At 38.3% G+C, this 19965-nt stretch overlaps 2 protein-coding genes across 3 annotated transcripts; both read left to right on the top strand.

The window, feature by feature from the left end:
- The first annotated feature begins 428 nt into the window (after positions 1-428).
- Positions 429-5228, top strand: cct8 (chaperonin containing TCP1, subunit 8 (theta)). Of its 2 annotated transcripts, XM_079448272.1 has the most exons (16): positions 429-664; positions 1287-1377; positions 1462-1541; positions 1661-1810; positions 1981-2161; positions 2328-2389; positions 2470-2607; positions 2826-3004; positions 3318-3384; positions 3476-3563; positions 3658-3773; positions 3879-3950; positions 4031-4195; positions 4277-4396; positions 4503-4630; positions 4984-5228. In XM_079448272.1, the coding sequence occupies exons 1-15, from the start codon at positions 605-607 to the stop codon at positions 4608-4610; spliced, it is 1677 nt and encodes a 558-aa protein (XP_079304398.1). In that variant the 5' UTR covers positions 429-604; the 3' UTR covers positions 4611-4630; positions 4984-5228. The 2 variants fall into 2 exon arrangements, with proteins under 2 accessions (XP_079304398.1, XP_079304399.1); XM_079448273.1 differs by lacking the exon at positions 4503-4630 and having other exon boundaries at positions 516-664.
- A 583-nt stretch (positions 5229-5811) lies between these two features.
- On the top strand, positions 5812-12982 carry tmem135 (transmembrane protein 135). Its single transcript, XM_079447864.1, has 15 exons — positions 5812-6028; positions 7521-7648; positions 8005-8097; positions 8316-8349; positions 8524-8589; positions 8746-8792; positions 8893-8934; positions 9092-9259; positions 9358-9427; positions 9589-9756; positions 9855-9918; positions 9998-10074; positions 10247-10345; positions 11400-11467; positions 11557-12982. The coding sequence occupies exons 1-15, from the start codon at positions 5888-5890 to the stop codon at positions 11678-11680; spliced, it is 1389 nt and encodes a 462-aa protein (XP_079303990.1). The 5' UTR covers positions 5812-5887; the 3' UTR covers positions 11681-12982.
- Positions 12983-19965: the final 6983 nt, after the last annotated feature.

The raw sequence follows: 19965 nt of genomic DNA, 5'->3' as shown, positions 1-19965 counted from the left end.
CATTGTTTTGACGTCATTGAACAATGAAATTGCTGAATAGAATTTGGCAGTCACACATTAATTAATTTATATATAAACAATAAAGTAGATTACATAACAAACATGTCAATTTAAACAAGAATAAAGCAGTTTACCAATTATATTAGATTTTATTATAATATATTTTGACATACATACATAGCCTACATACATACATATAAAATAATATGATGACACTATATAATGATTTATTTTACTTTCCAGACTTTTTGTTCGATACTATTTCTTTTAAATGGCTAAGTACACGATAAAAACGCATTGCTCCAAAAATACGCATATGTTTTCCAGTCACTCAATTATTTAAAAAAATGTCAAATATATATGTACACACCCCTTATTTTTGAATAATAAAAAATATTTTAAAAACACTATCCAAACACATGAAACATCTTTTCTCATGGGTTGGGGTCGATCGATCATTCGGCGCTCGACTCTTTTCCCCTGTCTCCACTCATCCGTGTATCTGTGCTCTCCGCAGTCACGCCTGTTCTTTCTTAGCTGCATGCTTGCTGATCGCAGCAGCGTCATCGCAGCCTCAATCTAATATCCACAATATCTGCTCAAAATGGCTCTTCACGTCCCCAAAGCCCCGGGCTTTGCCCAGATGTTAAAGGATGGTGCGAAGGTACGGCTGTTGAATAAATGTATTGATTCTGCTGCGTTATTTCACGGAACACCCAGTAAGTTCATATAGAGATTTCTAGAACATGGGCCTTCCCGTCCATTTAGATGGCGGTTAAACCCATTGTGCTTTTGTAATGAACTGAGAAACAATAGTTTTAGAAAGATCGCAATTGTTATTGCGTATTTATAGATAGCCCGCATCGGCTTTTGGAAGTAAGTGATTTTCGGCGTAAAAGGATGGGTGTATAAAGTTAGCATGTTAGCTGAAGACATGTGCGCCTACCGGCACAGCGCCGTTACTGACAGACAGATATTGTTCATCTGACGTCCCACTGAATTGAGAACTCGTCTTTCTATTTGTGTTAAATCGCAGTTACATATCTTTAAAAAAATACTTTGACGGAGATGAGAAATTTACTTGAATGAAAGATGCAAGCTGTGCCACTGGGATGGGCAGTTCCCCAATCTGAATGCATGTTGATATTTGTTTGTATGGGCCGTATATTTCATAATATGAATTTATTTTATTTAAAGAGAGCTGAATTGCTCTTTGAATGCTTTTGTTTCGCCGATGTGATATTTACTTGTCGATCTAACATCTCCAAATCCTTCTCTTCATGCAGCACTATTCTGGTCTTGAAGAGGCCGTTTACAGAAATATCCAAGCTTGCAAAGAACTAGCACAGACCACAAGAACTGCATATGGGCCCAATGGCAAGTCAAACACTTTCTCCCAACTAAAATAGGCAAATATATTTGGTGACAACGGTTGATGCTAAAATGTATACATTTTCACAGGTATGAACAAAATGGTCATTAACCATCTGGAGAAACTCTTTGTCACGAACGATGCTGCCACCATTCTCAGAGAGCTGGAGGTAATCACCATAATTATAGAAATCTAGTATTGTTGGCTTCACATCCATGATGACATGAATAGCCTTACATCATTTTCAATTAGCGTTTCCACTGAAAGTGTGTTTCTGTTGTTGGACAGGTTCAGCACCCAGCCGCAAGAATGATTGTGATGGCATCACACATGCAGGAGCAGGAGGTTGGTGATGGGACAAACTTTGTGCTGGTGTTTGCTGGTGCTCTCTTGGAGCTGGCAGAAGAACTGCTGAGGATGGGCCTGTCTGTGTCAGAGGTCAGTGAACAGCAGCTTGGACGTAGATGTTTGTATGAAATGTATGCATGACTAATTCATAACGTTTTTATATGTATTCCCAAGTAGTGCTTCATTATCTTTTGCATTCTCTTAAAATTGTTAACTGTTTCCTGTGTTAAAAATGTATGATTTGATGATTGTTTATGCAGGTGATTGAGGGATATGAGATGGCATGTAAGAAAACTCTTGAGATTCTGCCTGATTGCGTTTGCTCCTCTGCTAAAAACCTGCACAATTCGGATGAGGCAAAGGCGATGATCCTCTCAGCTGTCATGAGCAAACAGTATGGCAACGAGGATTTCCTGGCCAACCTTATTGCACAAGCTTGTGGTAAAATCTGAATTTAAATTATTTTGTTTTCTCTCACAATGATAACGTGCTCAGTCAAATACTTGAAATATTAACATGGCTTTCTTTGGTTTGTAGTTATGATATTCTTAGGCCTGTTGTATGTTACTGGCCTTTTTAACAGGATGAATTGTATTTATTTTTGTAGTCTCCATCTTCCCTGAGTCTGGCAGTTTCAACGTTGATAATGTCAGAGTGTGCAAGATTTTGGTACGTATAAAAATAGTAAATTGCCTGAATATGTTTGTAGTAGACTGGAGCCGGTACAGATATTTTCCTTTTCGGTGTAGGGTTGTGGTCTGAACTCTTCTACAATGCTTCATGGGATGGTATTTAAGAAGGAGACGGAGGGAGACGTCACATCTGTCAAAGTTGCAAAGATTGCTGTGTTCTCCTGTCCGTTTGACTGCACGGTTACTGAAACAAAGGTAGGAAAATGCTCTGTTAAAAACTATGTAAACATACTTCATACTATATAATGTATCTGTATTACATTTGCGTTAATATTTGCTTAAATTACTAGCAGATCTTTTGTAATTGAGACATATGACAATAGGTTGCACACTGCAGCCAAAAAATTCATAGTTTTTACTTGGCATATATCATTTGGTTTTCTTAAAAGTTGTTTCTATCCGATGTGTCACAGGGCACAGTACTTATCAAGAATGCAGCGGAGCTGATGAATTTCAGTAAAGGGGAGGAGGACCAGATGGAGGCCCAGGTCAAGTCTATCGCTGATTCTGGGGCCAATGTTGTTGTTACTGGGGGCAAAGTTGCTGACATGGCCCTTCATTACGCCAACAAGTACAATCTTATGGTAGTCAGGTGAGTGACATCACTTTCTTTTTGCACTCCTTCTCCAAGTTGAAAATCAGAACATAATGGCCTTATTTATGCCTTTTGTTAAATTAGTGTATTTAATTATCTTTTATTAAAATGCCATTGAAAACGTTCCTGGTGTGCATCTTTAGACAAAACAATGACAATTACATATTTTATGATATGTCAGGGCAATTTATTTTCACTTAATGCATCTCAAACTTTCCTTTTAGTTTGGTACTAGTCTTAAGCCTGATCTGTGAATCTGGGAAAAGGTATGATGTTTATAGGTGCTTTATATATTTTTTTTTTTACTAAGGCTAAACTCAAAATGGGACCTTAGACGACTATGCAAAACTGTAGGAGCCACTGCATTGCCCAGACTAGTAAGTTTATCTTTTTTCACCATTTCAGACTAGTCCTGGTGTAGAATCGCATGATGTCAGTCTCAATATTGTTTTTATTCTGAATAAACAGACTTCCCCAACCCCAGAGGAGATGGGCCACTGTGATAGTGTGTACCTGTCAGAGGTTGGAGACACGCAGGTTGTGGTCTTTAAACATGGTGAGACTTTTTTTTTTTATATAAAAATTCCTAAACAAATAATTATGTAATCCTTTAAGATCCACATAGCTTACACAGACCTTCTAATTTTTAGATAAAGAGGATGGGGCCATTGCTACTTTGGTGATACGTGGGTCCACAGACAACATGATGGATGATATTGAGCGGGCCATTGACGATGGAGTCAACACCTTTAAAGTCCTTGTCAGGGTGAGTCCAGGCTTATTTAAAACTATTCCCTCGTTCCAAAACCACCTGCACACGATTACAAAAAAATGTTAGAATATAATGTTAACTGTATTATTTCCTTCTCAGGACAAGCGTCTTTGTCCAGGTGCAGGTGCCACAGAAATCGAGCTGGCTAAACACATAACCTCCTATGGAGAGGTAAGAAAGTGACCAACTTTATTTTATTTTGTCGCTCAGCTAAACTTGCACCCCAGTTGATGATCTGATTTCGTCTAAAGTCACGCCCAGGCCTGGAGCAGTACGCCATCAAGAAGTACGCCGAGGCGTTTGAAGTGTTTCCCCGTGCTTTGGCTGAGAATTCTGGTGTGAAGGGCAACGAGCTGATCTCCAAACTGTACGCTGCTCACCACGATGGCAACAAGAATGCAGGCTTTGACATTGAGGTGAGGCCTGTAAAGTACATTTTTACAGTAGACCGTTGACATGAGATATCAAATGATTGATGAACATTAAATTGTGTTAAGGGAGAGGGACCTGCTGTGAAGGACATGATGGAGGCTGGTGTCTTCGATCCTTATCTGGTCAAAAACTGGGCCATCAAATTGGCCACAAACGCTGCCATTACAGTCCTCCGTGTGGATCAGGTTAGCCATTTATTGTACATTTATTTGTGTAGTTGTCCTTATTGTATCAAATTTAGGCGCTGCTTCAAGATGTTTTCTGGATTATGATCTGATATGTGTATGCCAGATCATTATGGCAAAGGCAGCAGGGGGACCCAAAGCCCCCAAGCAGCAAGGACACTGGGACAAGGATGATTATGCAGAGGAGCCAGACAAATTTGATACGCATCGTTGATAAATAAAAACATAGCAAAGGTGCCTTAAAACATGCCGCGGTTTGGAGTGCTTAACCACTGGAGTGATGAAGGGTGTTGCATGAACACTGTGGAAAGTTTACTAGTAATATTGACCATTTGTTTAGATAGTGATAAGATGAGATTATTGAGTTTGTTTGTATTTTGTTGTATTTTGACAGTTGTATCATAACTAAAAGAGATACTAAAGCATTAACACTGCTCGGAAATTTTGGCACGGTTCACTTGCATGCAAGCATGCCCTAAAAGCACTTTTTTGTCTCGGAGCACTGCTAACATTGCACCAAATCACAGTTTTAACTGTCTCATATGCTATAAGTGTCTGAATATGTCTCTCCACATATTTATCCACAGATCATCATGGCCAAGCCAGCTGGAGGACCCAAAGCTCCACAAGGAAAGAAGGACTGGGATGAAGATGAATGATGTCATTAACCTGTGTGATCTTCCATCTTTTCCTCACAGTCTTAGCTTTTCAAGTGTTGTGTATTTAATTTCAAGCCCCATTCTTTTGTATTTTTTTAGAAGCCATCCATGTTAACAATGAGTGGCTTTGAGCTGTTTGTTTCTGGTCCCAATAAAAGGCACTTGAGCTGTCAGCTGACTCTTTTTTTTTTTATCTTTTAAGCAATCATTTTTACTCTAATATTAATGTTAAGCTAAATTGTGTCACCAGACAAAAAAATAGTATTTCCAGTCAGTAAAGACAGTAACGTTGTACCATAAGAGTAACCAGGGCTCAAGTTTTTTAAAAACTTTGGAAGGAAATTTCTAGCTGTTCAGTTTTACTATTGTTTAAATTGACCAGCACAAACTAAATGGTAAATCTGATAAAAGAGCATTAATACAGGAGAATTTATGAATAATTAAATGCATCCAGCACTTTTCTAAGGTAAAGCATTACATATGCATTGTCTTTTATATATGATCTTCAAATACTTATATTTAATCAGTTATTTCAACCAATAGGAATGAGAGTAAAATATTGTCAACGTCAACAAAAGCCATCAGAGGCGTTTTTCAGCGTATTTGCTGGTTTTTTGGACTTGATATAAAACGGAGAACTTTCCCGAGACACCTTAATGCACATATCAAAGTCAAAATCATATTAAATATATTACTATTATTGTTGATTAATTATTTGTAATATTTTACAAAAATCCCGTTATGCGCCCTCACCGGGAGCGCGCGTCAATCTGGATCGCTCCTCGATGCGTGATCTCTGGACGCGCGGTCCCGCGACCGGGCAACGATAAACATGGCCGCTCTCAGCAAGTCCATACCGCACAGCTGCTATGAGATCGGACACACATGGAGTTCCTCATGTACGAGGTCCACCCTGCAGGTGACAGCCGGAGCTCTGGAGGTCTCCTTCAAGATATATGCACCTCTGTATTTGGTAAGCGTGATGTCGTTCAAATGTTCGTTGTTTAGCGCAAGGTCTGAGTTAGCCAGACAGCTATGAGTCTTGCAACACGGCGTAAGGGCCCGCATGCGGCGCTGTGCAGACCGATTCGTTTATGACACGAAGGCTCGCGAGTGTGGATCTAACAACAGCATTGTTTTCAAACGATCTCGCGGTAACGTTATGTCATATTATGCTCCGTCTGCGCAGCGCCGCACGAAGGCGAATACGCCTATTGTGTTTGTGTATTTATTATTTACCTGTTCTTATCCCGTTACGTTTTACGTTTGTCCGTTTTAAGGTGACATGGAGCACCGATACAATGCTCTTTTAAATCATGTTGGAATCAAATTATACAGCTGTCAAGTGACTCAAAACATCTCCCTTCACGCTTCTTCCAGCATCGAAACACATGTATCGTATTAAGAGGTTAAACGTCACGAAAGGTCGATGAACAGATATATATATAATGTGATTCATAGACTGCCTTGTTGGTTTTGCACGATCATTCTCATAAAACAGACCGTGTCCTATTTATCGGATCTAATCGGTTACTTTCAGTTTTGTGTTTATTTGAGCTCTTATTATATTTAACTTATTCGGCTTTGGACCTCCCTAGACAAATGGTTTTATTGTAGTAAAAATTGTAGAACCTACTTTATTCTAGTATGAGTATATTAACATAGTTTTACAAATGTCATGGTTCTAAACTTTGGTTATTGTGGTGAAACGCATTTTATAACTTGCTATATAAACTATGGTTGCTTTAGTTAACACTTAGTAAGTGGTTGTGGAATAGTCAATTGTTTATGCCTTCATAATCGTTAAGGCCGTAATGATGATAATGCACAGGTGTAACTGCAAGGTTTTACAGGGGCGCTGTCTTTGTAAATTTAGGTAAAAACCAGAAACTAAATGACAAATTGTTTCTTTTGTTGTAACCCAAATCTATGGTCCAACTGTTTTGGCACAACTGACTGTACGTGTTCATAGGTCAGACACGGAGTGTTGCATCATTGTCAACTTATTTATTAGTTTTCATTGCTGCTGTTTTTCAAACTGTGGTTTTAGTGGAGCAATGTCTGAATTGTTGCAGTTCTTGCATTATTAGCAGTTAATAATGGCATGGTTCTTGCAAAAATTTAATATGGGATCATGGTCTCTCAAGGCTTTGATGGCATTGATCTGTTGTACCAGGGAGGGTGATCTTTTATCTGGAGTTGATATAATGCGACAGCCAGAGTTGCAGCTGTAGTATTTGTGAACTATATATATATATATATATATATATATATATATATATACGCATTCGATTTCAAATTTTATTTCTGTAGCATGTTTTTCCAATGTGCATGTTTCGCAAAGCAATCTGGTACAAAATAAGTTTCATTTCAGTACATATACCAAAATCAACTTTGGAGTTAAGAGTTTGTCTGGGGGAATATTTGTAAATTTCTTTAACTTCGAAGTTTCATTTGTGTTTCAGATCGCAGCCATTTTAAGAAGACGAAAGAAGGATTATTACAAGAAAAGGCTGGTTCCTGAGATCCTTCAGTCCACATCTTTCCTGACCGCAAATGGAGGCCTATACATCGCATTCTTTTGCATTCTTCGGTAAACCTACGATTCAGAGAAATGTTTGTTCTGTTCAAACATGAATTGCAGCAACCTTTGGATCCTTGTCATTATCAAGCGTTTAAAGTCTGCACACAAGAACATTGCGATCTATAAAGAATTGTTTTTAGATTACACGGATAAAGTTTAGATTTATGACTGGTAATCCGCATGACCGGTTGAGGCAACGGAATATAGTTCACTTTAATTTGTCATTGGATTTAAATATCAGACAGCAATATTATGTTCAGATGAAAGCATCGCTGTTAGCTCCAATCTGCCATTGTAAATCTTATTCATAAAGGTATTTTGTTTATTAATGACCGTCTCTCTTATCTCTGTCTTCTCCTATTCAGGAGGCTTTTGGGACGTTTTTACTCCTGGTCAGCTGGTTTTGGGGCGGCGTTGCCTGCCTCATACATCGCAATACTAATAGAGCGTAAAAGCAGGTCAGCCCTTTCCTTCCATTACTTCTTCTGCCGCCTTTAAAAAAAACAAAGCGTATCCACATTTACAAAGTGAAAATAAGTCCTGGTTTCACTATTAGGTGCTCTGTTATAATTTGAATAGAGCCTAACAAAAACCTAAAGCTTAGACTCATTTTATTTTTCTTTATATAACTAGTTTATTACTGCTCTTATTAATGTATTACTGTGCTTTTATACAGGAGAGGACTTCTTACAATTTATATGGCAAACCTGGTAAGGCAATTTAGCATTTTCTAACATTTTGGTCAAGTCATCTTGACAGTTCTTTCATACTTTCATGACCATTTCCTGTCAGCAGTCAACATAACATCTGTTATCTGTCACTCATACTGTCCGTTTTGAGCAAAGCAAGGCTGATTTTGATAGTAAGTACTCTGTCATTTCCAGGCAACGGAGACTATTTTTCGGATGGCTGTTACACGAGGTCTTGTTAAGCCCATGAAGCATGGAGAGGTAGTTTCTTTCCAGTTTTTCTGGAGCTTAGGGTTCTGTTTAGGTGGATATTATGCTGATACAAATACATCTGTTAGTACTATTGATGTCATGGCACTTTACCGACAGGTGATTTCTAGATTTGGATGATCTTGATGATGACCTCTTGTTTTTTAGATTCTTCTCTTCTGCATGACCGCATCTCTCTACATGTTTTTCTTCAGGTTAGTCGGTCAAGTTATTGTCTAAAATAAATAGGATATTAAAACATTAAACGAAAAAGCTTGTATCTGTAGTAACATTTTTAAGTCTTGTTATCTTCAGATGTAAGGATGGTCTGAATGGCTTTGCTTTCTCTGCCTTAAAGTAAGTGATTTTTATAAATTTTATAGCGTCTAATACGTGTGTCTTGTCGCTATGTTTTATTTCAAGAGGGTTTACTGTTAATCTCAAAGCACCACGGCAGACGTCCTGTTCAGTGTATTAAAGCTTCCTCTGTTAAAGAAGATTATGTGTCTGGCAGATTTATAGTTGGCAAGGAGGAGATTCCTACACACTCTTGCCTGCCTGAGCACACATACCCACAAGGCTCAGAGAGACTGACAATGCCGCTGGATGAGAGACGAGAACCCACATCTGCCTCTAGAGGGAGCTGCATTAGAGCACTTACACGCAAACTGCTAGACTCTGTGTAAGTGTGATATACAATATTTGTTGTTGTCACACTTGTATGTTTCCCTGCCACATATACAATGAATGCAAACACACATATGTTATGTTCCCCTATAGATGCAAACATGGACCGAGGCATAGATGTTGCAAACACTATCAGGACAACTGCATCTCCTACTGTGTTAAAGTAAGAGTTTGATACCTTCTACCCTGAGTAAGAGTAAGCGTGATAGTTTCATCTAGGTTAAAGGGGACCCCGGTGCCCTTTGATCACTTTCTAGCTGTTGCTGTTTTCTGGAAGGCAGCCTTTGAGACTCTTCTAAGTTTTTGTTGGTTTGTGCTTTAAAGGGTTTCATCAGGATGTTCAGCGTGGGCTATCTCATTCAATGCTGTTTGAAGGTTCCGTCGACATTCAGAGACGTCTTCACGAAACCTTCTCGCCTGCTCTCGCTGCTATACAACAAAGAGAACTTCCAGCTAGGAGCTTTCCTGGGATCTTTCGTCAGTATATACAAGGTACCTTACCTGCATTATGACAGTTTTCTCCTGAACCTTTAGGAGGATTTGTTTTCGAAACTTTGTTTGAAAGCTGTTTCACTTTCATTTATTGACAGGGCACAAGCTGTTTACTCAGATGGATGCGTAACCTGGACGATGAGCTCCACGCTCTCATTGCAGGTAAATTGAGTTTGGACTCTTACTCATTGATTTTTCACAGCCGTTTAAGGTTTTTGAGTTCCTCTTTTTCCCTTTTGAGGTTTTCTCGCCGGCACATCGATGTTCTTTTACAAAAGCACCTCTATCTCCATGTACCTCTTCTCCAAACTTGTGGAGGTAACCATTAACGTTTAGTACAAGTTGCAGCATATAAACACTATTGATGTGATGTATCATCCCCCAAAGACTTAATAAAGTTTACCCCAAAATGGCCGGCCCATAACCTGTAATGTAGTACCTGGAACAATTAAAATATGTTTGTATATATCTCTTCACTATGTATTTTCAGACATTGTATTTCAAAGGGATCGAGGCAGGCAAATTTCCCTACTTCCCTGAGGCGGACACGATAATCTATGCCATCTCCACCGCCATCTGTTTCCAAGCGGTATGTAAAATATGTTCGAAATGTATCCAAAAACACTGTTTGGATGCCAAGGACACTTCAGACCAAAGTACAAAAGATTACATTTGTTTCAAGCCAGTGTTGCTTGTGACTTATTCTGTTACATCAGGGCTTTTCATACTTTCTGACGCCAGGGAACCCCAAATATTAAAAAACTTTTTTGAGGACTTCTTTAACTTCCTTAAATAGCCTACATATCCATCTATATTTTTTGGTCTAAAAGAAATGTTTCAACTTTGTTAGATAAATAGTTAGTGTGATATTATAAAGACAATATATATAATAATTGGCTATACGTAATGTTGGATATATAAACATGTATCCATGTAGCAAAGTAAGGCTTTTTATTTCTATGAATTTTTCTGGGGACCCCTTATATCCTCCTCAGTTTGAAAACCCCCGTAACATAATGATGTTACTGAATGAGAACATTGCCAGTTGGCAACATTTTAACTCTTTCCCTGTCAATGTCAAGTGACCTGGTCAACAGGGAACAGCGCTTCAATGCCAAAGATTTTAAAGCAAACCGTGTTTCCGCTAATATGCTGTAGGTGGCGCTGTTACCCACTTTTTAAAACAGTAACGCATATACGGATGAAAATGCGTCTGAATCTAAAAACGCTGGCGCGGAAGTTCAAGAAATTTAACTTGAGCAAGACATTCCACAAAAAGTACTTTATTAATACAACCACTCTATTTTAAACAATAGGTAAACAAAGTATATACGCACTCTCTGAGCTGTATAGTTAAACATTTAGTCATTTAGCAGACGCTTTTATCCATAGCAATAAGTGATCTGTCATATAGTAAAAGAACTACATGCAGCAAAAAAGAAAACAAAGTGTTGAAATAAAAATAACTTTTTTTCAAAACTGGTTTGCAGTTGCCACTTGGCTTGATATTAGTTTTTTAATGTTGTGTCATTGATACAATTAAAGTTTGTCTTCAGTATTTGTGGAACTGCAATAAGTGTTATTTGTATTCTTATTTATCTCATCTTTAAAATAACTTTTGGCTGGTAATGTAATCATCTCAGGCTGTTATGGAAGTGCAAAATCTGAGACCATCATACTGGAAGTTTCTACTGAGGTTGACAAAGGGCAGGTGTGTATAAGCGGCAAAACATGAATAGTAGTCTCAGTGTATGTGTGTGAATTCTTGATTTCAAGCGAGACATTGATTTCTATCTTTAGGTTTGCTCTGATGAACAGAAAAGTGCTCGATACTTTCGGGACCCAAGCTTCCAGAAACTTCCGTGACTTCACCCCTAAACTTGATCCCAGATATGTGCTGTGTCCCGTGGACATGGATGTATAGCTGGGCTGACAGACAAGATGAGATGTCTTTCCATAGACCAAGATTTACACAGAAACACAGAAAGCTCTCTTTCTCGATCTTGCAAAAGATCCCCCTTTACTGCATTCTCTCGCATCACGAATGTTATTAAATGTGAAGTATAAGTGTAAAGGCGATTATATGTTTACTTTAATGATGTAAATCTCTGACAATTTGTAATGTGATTTTTCCCAGGCAGGATGTGACATCTGTGTGTGCACAGCATCAGTTTAACCCAAGATGATTTGACCTTCATGGGAAAAAATAGGCTTTTGCTTACTTAATATACTCTAGACGAGATCTCCCCTTTAAGAGAATTTAACCATTAGGCTTCCAAAACTACAAAAAATTTTTATTTTGTTGAATTTGGAAATATTCAGACAGCTGTCTTATACCTCAGAAGACTGGGACGCTGTATGATTTCTGTTCGTATTCACTTCAAACCCTTATATTTGGTTACCAAAAAACTCAAAATGTATTAATTTCTATATCTGCCATAGTCAAAGTATGCAGGTTAAGCCAAGTGAAGGGATCTCACTCAGTATGCAGTAGCACTATATTAAAGTATACTCTTAAGCCTGGTTTCACAGACACGGCCTAGCTTAAGCCTGGACTATGCCTTAGTTTAATTGAGATATTTATGCAGAAGAATACATTACTGGTCTGCATCTTGAGACAAAACAATGGTGCTGATACTTCTGATATTTCTGGGCAAGTTATGTTCAGTTAAATCAGATCACGCATTCATTTTAGTCTGGGACTAGCCTCAAGCCTTGTCTGTGAAACCTACGAGTATAGTTGTAGGAAAATGAAAAGTTATTGGAATAAAACTTAACTCTTGTTATCCACCTTTTAATGTAGACTTAATCTTCAGAAATTCTTTTTGAGGCAGAAAGCAGATTGACACTCATTTGAATGGCCGTTGTTCTCAGTAGCAGAGCTTATTTTTTAAATTAGCAATAATAATAATAGTGTAAAATCTGAAAATATAATCGGAGTATTGCTGTGTATTTGAAAATTTAATTTATGTCAAAAGAAAAAGCTGTGTGTCTTTGTTTATATAAAGGCAAAAGCTTTATATTAAAACAATTAGACGAATATGTGTCACGTGTCTGGTGATTCATGAATTCATGCCAAATTAAAGTTTAATTAAAATAAAAGTCAACAGCCAAAGAAATCCAATGAATATTTGCATTTCAGAAAAAAACTATTTAGAATATTATCTATTTTATCTTATTTTATTTGTTTTTAGATTTTGAAATATATCAGTATGCATTTGAAGTGGATATTTTTGTGGGGTATTCCTTAAAGAGGTTTTAAATCGTTTGACACCAATATAGATAAGAAAAAAAGTATTTTCTATTCATATTGCATCGATTTTGTGATTGTTAGCTTTAACTAGTTATAAGTGAAGTTAAAACTCAATATTGTGTGAAGCATGGCAGGCCGTCAGTCTTTGAGTAACTGACCACTGGAGGGCGATGTAAGACCATATATCGCTGGTCAACAGAATGTGAAAGCGTGTGGGTGCTTTTAAGAGTTTGCTATACTAATGTAATTGTTTGTATGTAAGATGAGTTTACAAACATAGTGATAGGCTACCTGTATCTAGTAGATCGTGTGCGTCTTCGTACCTTCCTTAGGATCATTTTTAACCAAAACAATGGCACGTGCATTGTTGGCATACTGATTCATTATCATTTCATATACATAATAATTATTTTCTGAAGAAAAGTAATGATGAATGTTGCTTTCTGTATTCTGTTCGCGTGATCCGGCGACACAAAACTGAAATGTTGTCTCGAATAGTATATTCAGACTCCAGCTGTCTGCGAACCCATGGTGTTGTTTATCCTGTGACAGAGAGAATCTGTTCATGTCACTGTGTACAAGTGCAGACGAACGAGAATATTTTTTTGATGGATGTCATCCAGTAATACGTCAACGATTGGACATTCGTCTGTTTTGGATATGATTTAATTTAAAGGGATGGATATGATGTAAGATGCTGAGCCTGCGTCCTTGAGATATTAATTCGATCTCTGTCTGAGCTGCTTTCATGATTCCCATAATAACAATCTTTTTTTTTAAATAGCCAGTGGGGACGCATTTCACCCGAAGGACAGATATCCACCCACAGTCTCAAAATCCTGCCAACGCCATTATTAGCCCAAATGGACGCCCGAATGTGTGAAGCAAACGCGCGTGTCATCTAATGGGAGAGATCCGTCTTTAATCGTGGTGTTTTTTGCAATGACCTTGAGCGCACGTGACGTGCCTTAGAGAGGCAATGACCTTGAGCGCACGTGACGTGCCTTAGAGAGGGCAAACTTTTTCACAGATCCACATTCCTCGTGCTAAGATTTCCCATAGGGGTTTTAAAAATAACGGGTTGATCCAGAAGTCTCGGTGAGCACTTTTCAGGTACCGGCCAATCAATCACTTTCAGCTGTATCCATGGCAACAGCATCTCATCAAACTGTCTGGAGTACCTTCGAGGATGAGAGCGTGAATGTGGCCGACGACATCACATCAGCAGCAGAAAACCGTGTTTCTGTTTTGCGTAAGCAACGTCGGTGTTATGAGTTCGACCCCCAGGGAACACGCATGCTAATAAAAAATCGCTTTGGATAAAAACATGTGAAATGCAAGCACGCTGTGCCAAAACTGCAACGTTTCACCCCACAAGGTTATACCGGAGACATTGTGAACTCGCAGCGTCTCTCATCTTCTTCACACTTGTCCTGGACCGGATCCAGAGTAATCGAACCCAGGTGCAATGTCAAGCTGTCATGTTTGTAAGGAAGCGACGAGAGTGCATATGTGTGTGTGGATATGTGGTTCAGAAGCACAACGAATCGTGTCCTTTATGCCTTCGCCAGGTTGTCAGAATCCATGGCAGAATGAGGCCAAACTCAGACACACAAACACTGCGATCAAAGCGGGCATGTCTGGTTGCTGTTGTATTGATGTCAGTTAAGCCATGCAACAGGTAGGCTAGTGTGTTTTGAGCCCTCATCTTGTCGGATCAATCAGATTCCACCAGAAAACACCTGATGAAGGTGAGCAAAAGATTCAACTTTTTAAGATATTTTATTATATTTATCTGTGTGTGTGTGTGTGCGTGCCCCCGTCCAGTCGGATCAATCATATTCCATCAGAAAACACCAGATGAAGGTGAGTAAAAGATTTGACTTGATATTTTATGTGTGTTCTGTCTGTGTGTGTGTGTGTGTGTGTGTGTGTGGAGTATACCATTCTATGTCCGTTTCCTAATGGTAGCCCTTATAAAAACCCTCTTAGCTTTTACTATCCCACTGAAACCTGCCAACGTTTTCCCTACAGGAGTAAAATATCACCAAACACTAAAAGCCAAACTCTTTCAGACTTTGTTTACCTTTATCATTGCTAAATATTCAATAAACCCTCAGCCGGTCGTTCATTGGCGGCATGCAAATGTATTCTTCCTCTATTTTAATTAAACTCTCATCTTATTAGACATGTCTGGAGGGCAGGGCCCAGGAGTGCCGAACAGAACAGGACAGGACCGATTTGGTCCTCACATTCCCTCTTAAATTCGTCTGAGAATGAAGGCTCATTTTAATTACAGGAAAGAGCGATTACGGCACCTTTTGCTATTATGGACGAGCTAAACTCTGCTGCTGACAGTTCTTGTATCTCTCATTACGGTTCGGATGGAGCCAGCTGTCCTAGCACTTAGCAGTGTTGAACATTATGCATTATTCCTGTGTGCAAAATAATCGTAAAATCTGAAACAGAATTTCACCCCTGGTGACTTTGTCTGGTGCCATAGAAGAGTGGATGAAGAGGCCAAGAGGGACAGGAATGATGTTATTGGTGCCAGTGAGTCACCAGAGTGGCATCAGTATAAGACATTATATCCAGTCGTCGCGCTGTTGTTGTGTTTTGTTGAAAAACACTCTTTTCTTAGTCGACTGAAAATAGTTAAGAATGGTTTATGGTTTTGTAAGATAATGGGTGAGTTGTGCAAGTGCCTTGCAGTAAGGAAAGGAAAGATGTGCCATTAGACCAAATTAAATGGATTTCTTTTGAATTGGATCAAACAATGCTTATTACTCACCGCCGAGTTCCAAATCTGTATACATTCCTTTGTTATGATGAACACAGAGATAGAGATTTGGAAGAATGGTTGTAACCAAACAGTTTTTGACCACCATTGACTACCATAGTTACCAAATTGCTTTACACCTTTCTTTGTTCTCTTGAACACTTTTTTTGTAAAGTAGGAAAGCAAACAGTTCTGGGGCATTACCATTACTATTGTCACTTCTCACCTACTATGGTAGTGAATGGTGGCAAAGGACTGCAAATATCTTTCACTTATTATTGGGTGAACTATGCCTTTAAGAAAGGAAAAGCCAACTGTGTCAAACACCCATCAAATCAAAGGTTAATTCTTCTTTCAAGTCTTCTATTTCAGAATCGACTGATGTCTCCGCGTCTGTGGTATATTTTGAGTGACATACATTTAGAAGGCTGTCAAACGGCTGCCACTTCACACAGACGGGACGCAGACACAAAATGTGTTCATTGTTTCCTGAAACACTCTCGGGAGTTGATCTAAAAACAGCCACAACCTGGATATTCAGGTTAAAGTTAAATTAAACTTTAAGTCTGTGACAGACGAGACTTGCCAACCATTAGCATATTAAAATGGACCCAAGCAGAGTGTCCTTTGGATTACAGAGGTTAAGTATTAGTTTTGGATATATAACTGGGTAAAATAGAATATTTATGGTTATAATAGTAAAATAATCGAATTATAAAAATCTACCCAACCACAGACAAATGTTGTCGTCTAAAGGTATGACACACTTTTTAAAAGATCACCTTCATCACACCACCACAATTTACTAATGAATTTGTAAACATAGTTATATCACGAAATAAATAATGGCTTGATGCTTATATGTCTAATGACTAAGGTTCAAGAATTTAAGAGATGCTTTTCTCATTAGCAAATTTAATGAATGAATTTCTTTGAGGAAGCGTTTTAGATCTCTTCGCATGATTACATCCACCCACTAACTGGGTCAACGATTCTCCTTTGTAAAACCAGACGAGGTGATTCACTTTATAAGCTAAAGACATGCGAAATAGTTAAAAAGAAAGAAATTTGCACCATAATGGGGAATACTGTATGTGGCTCATTTAAAACGACCTGAATTTCTTTAAGGTCTATTTCATTTAGTCTATTTTCAAAGGGTCCAATTGGAATGAATGACTTCTCGTGTCCATTGATCAGATATAATTGTAACAGCAATGCAAGAGACTTCGCCTTTTTGGAATGGAAGCGTACTACAGAATACTGCACAGTAAATTACCTTTATTTATCATACTGGAAGTAAACCACACTGCATTGTGGGATACAGCATTACATGTGCATCCTATGCACATTTTAGCAAATGCTCAATGTATCCAATAGTTCTCTGCATACAGAAAATTTGCTGTGGTAGCAAATCTGAACCTAACCGATAAAGATTTATTGTTTTACAATTCTCAAATAGAAAGTGTCAGTGAAACTGGCAACTTTCTTACATTTGGTATGACACTGACTGATAACTCAGGACACAAGATAAACTGCAGTGTTGGAGTTACTCAGTGGCTTGCGCATTTGTTCTTTTTCCATTCGTTCGTTCATTATCTCTCTTTTTCTCGCTCTATCTGTCACACATTTTTCTCTCCTCGTATGAGTCTGCCTGGGTGCCTACAGGGTTTGTATTGCGCGCACTAACTACCAGATGGATGGTACTGCAGATATAAATGTATTTCAAGTGAGAACCACATTTTAGAAACTGCCCCTGAACATATTGTCATTTTTTATATGTGCGATTCTGCATCTCTATGGTACATCTCGTGCATCAAAAAGGGCTAAACGTGATGATTTTCTACGTCTGATAGATGGTCTGATCTAAGATCCAGTAATCTCCTTTAATCCAAGCTGTTCCTTATGTGATATAAGCACATTAAAATCTTATTACAAGTCAGGTAGTGTAATTTAAAAAAATGTCTTTACATTTTACAGTATGGTACTACCGTAGTAATACCATAGTTTTGTAAATATATGGCAACATGTGGTATTATGATACTCTTTGGAGTCGCACAGAAATATCATCGTGCATAGATATAATAGACACAATACCACCGTATGAAATGATTTTCATTGATGTAGGCTATTTTACTTTATTATCACTAACACATTTTTAAGGGAGAATGAAGTAAAAAGTGACTTCAAAAATTGTGTACCACTGTAATGCTACTATGGCTTTTAAGCATTGCACCATATTTACCATATTTATTTAAAATACCATATTTTAGACCTTTTTAAGTACCTTGGTGCACCTGGTATAGTAACAATATATCCCATATGGTAATCAATCATAAACAAAGTACCATTGTACATTTGTAACTGTACAATGGTATCATCACTGTAACATTACAAAATGGAAGAGGGGAAAAGAGAAAGCAAGGAAGAAAGAAGGGAAGATTTTATTCACTGTATCTCTGAACAATGCAAAGTATGCGAGTAGGTGGATGTGTTTATATGCTCATCTCTAAACGATAGGTTTGCGTGAGTGCATGTTCGTCTATATGAGAGAAAGAATCCGTTGCCGTGTCTCTGTGTGTCAGGCTGTGTGGGTGTCCATGTGTGGGTTGCTCTCTCCGGTAAAGCTAATGTGAAGTGTTCGAAGAGCTCGGGAGAATTGCACAGAGCTTTTAATAAACACAGGTAGCCATGCAAATGTCCACTCCCACATTAAATCTCCTGGTATTCGATTTCATCGCCACCACTGAAATGGCAATTATGCCATTTAGAGTCTCATTTAATCCAAAAACGTCCCCTTGGCGTCCTGCTACGTAACCCGGTACTCTTTTATCCTTCCAATTCGTTGTAATGCGTTCGTCTTTATCACCACATATCTGTAAGAGTTGCAGAAAGTGACAAGGGGTGCTTCGGAGATTGAATTAGACTGTTTAATTCGATTCTTTTCATCTTTTTTTAGGATGAACATGTTCCTATTGACGCAGCTATTTGACCGTCGCTTTTGCAATGTCTGCGCATCTCACTTTCTCCTTCACATCTACTAGTCTGGCTCATTCACTGGAACCCAAAACTTTTGACGTGATTTTCTCATTATGAGCCAACTTGTAACGTTCTTCTATTCTGCAGTGTTAAAAAGCATTTCTAGTTTAATTCGTGTTGGCTCACTCCCACAAATTTCCATAAAAAATGCTCTGCTGTGTCAGGGTGACCTTGTTTCAGAACTTCTTTTTTAAGAATCAGTCATTGGAATAACTGCGTTATCATCCAAATAATAGAAAAGTAATAACCCACGAGCTTGGAAAGACTTTGAAAAACGACATGTTTAGAATATCTCAAGCTTACTCCCTCCCATACGCACGTACTCGCATAATATTCTGGGTAATAGTAAGCATATGACTGACAATGAGTTTACGTGCCTCGTGGTGAACTTGGGAAATCAAATTCAATTTCTTTGAGATAAACAGATGCAGTCATTCAGACGGGTTCTCAGAGCATGTCCTCATGATGCATGTCTCATGAGCAGGTCTTAAATGAATGTACTTATTCTGGAACGATAATTTCGAAACATTCATTGAATCTCTTAATTCCCCAAATGACAGTAGCCTATGGACCAGGATCCTGTTGAAAAGTAGGCTTCTACATGCTCTATAAAAATACAACTAAAAAACAAAGCAGTGTACTCTGCTTAGGCTAAAACCCTAAAAAAAGGAAAGCATGCAGTTGTCATGGTGATAACACAGTTGAAAATCCACCTTTTTCTTGTCTCCATGGAGGGCGCCATTACCGCGAGTAACTTCCTGTTTGATGCTCCGCACTTCCGCTTTGAATTCGTTACCATGCTAGAGCACGTTTTTGTTAATGGTTAAAAATAACGTTTCCTCAGATATTTTTTGCGGTAAAAGGCTGTCACAACAGCCACAGAAAGCTCAGAAAACCTTATGAACGAGTGTGACAGCTCGAGCTCTGACTGTATTCTGCACTGTCAAAAACATCACAACATATTGTTATTGCACAGTACATCACTACACATGAAGCATACACTCATGGCCAAGGGACATTATAATAATTTATGAATTAGGCTATTTAGTTGAATATTACCGTTGCTCAGTATTCAAACAAATGTATTCACATTGGATGACATATGAAATACACACTATTTAAAAGTATTTTGTATGTAATG

This window comes from Barbatula barbatula (genome assembly GCF_947034865.1).
Source record: "Barbatula barbatula genome assembly, chromosome: 24".
In the NCBI taxonomy this organism is placed as follows: Eukaryota; Metazoa; Chordata; class Actinopteri; order Cypriniformes; family Nemacheilidae; genus Barbatula; species Barbatula barbatula.
The sequence above is the reverse complement of the archived record's forward strand: the minus strand, read 5'-3'. Positions and strand labels throughout refer to the sequence as shown.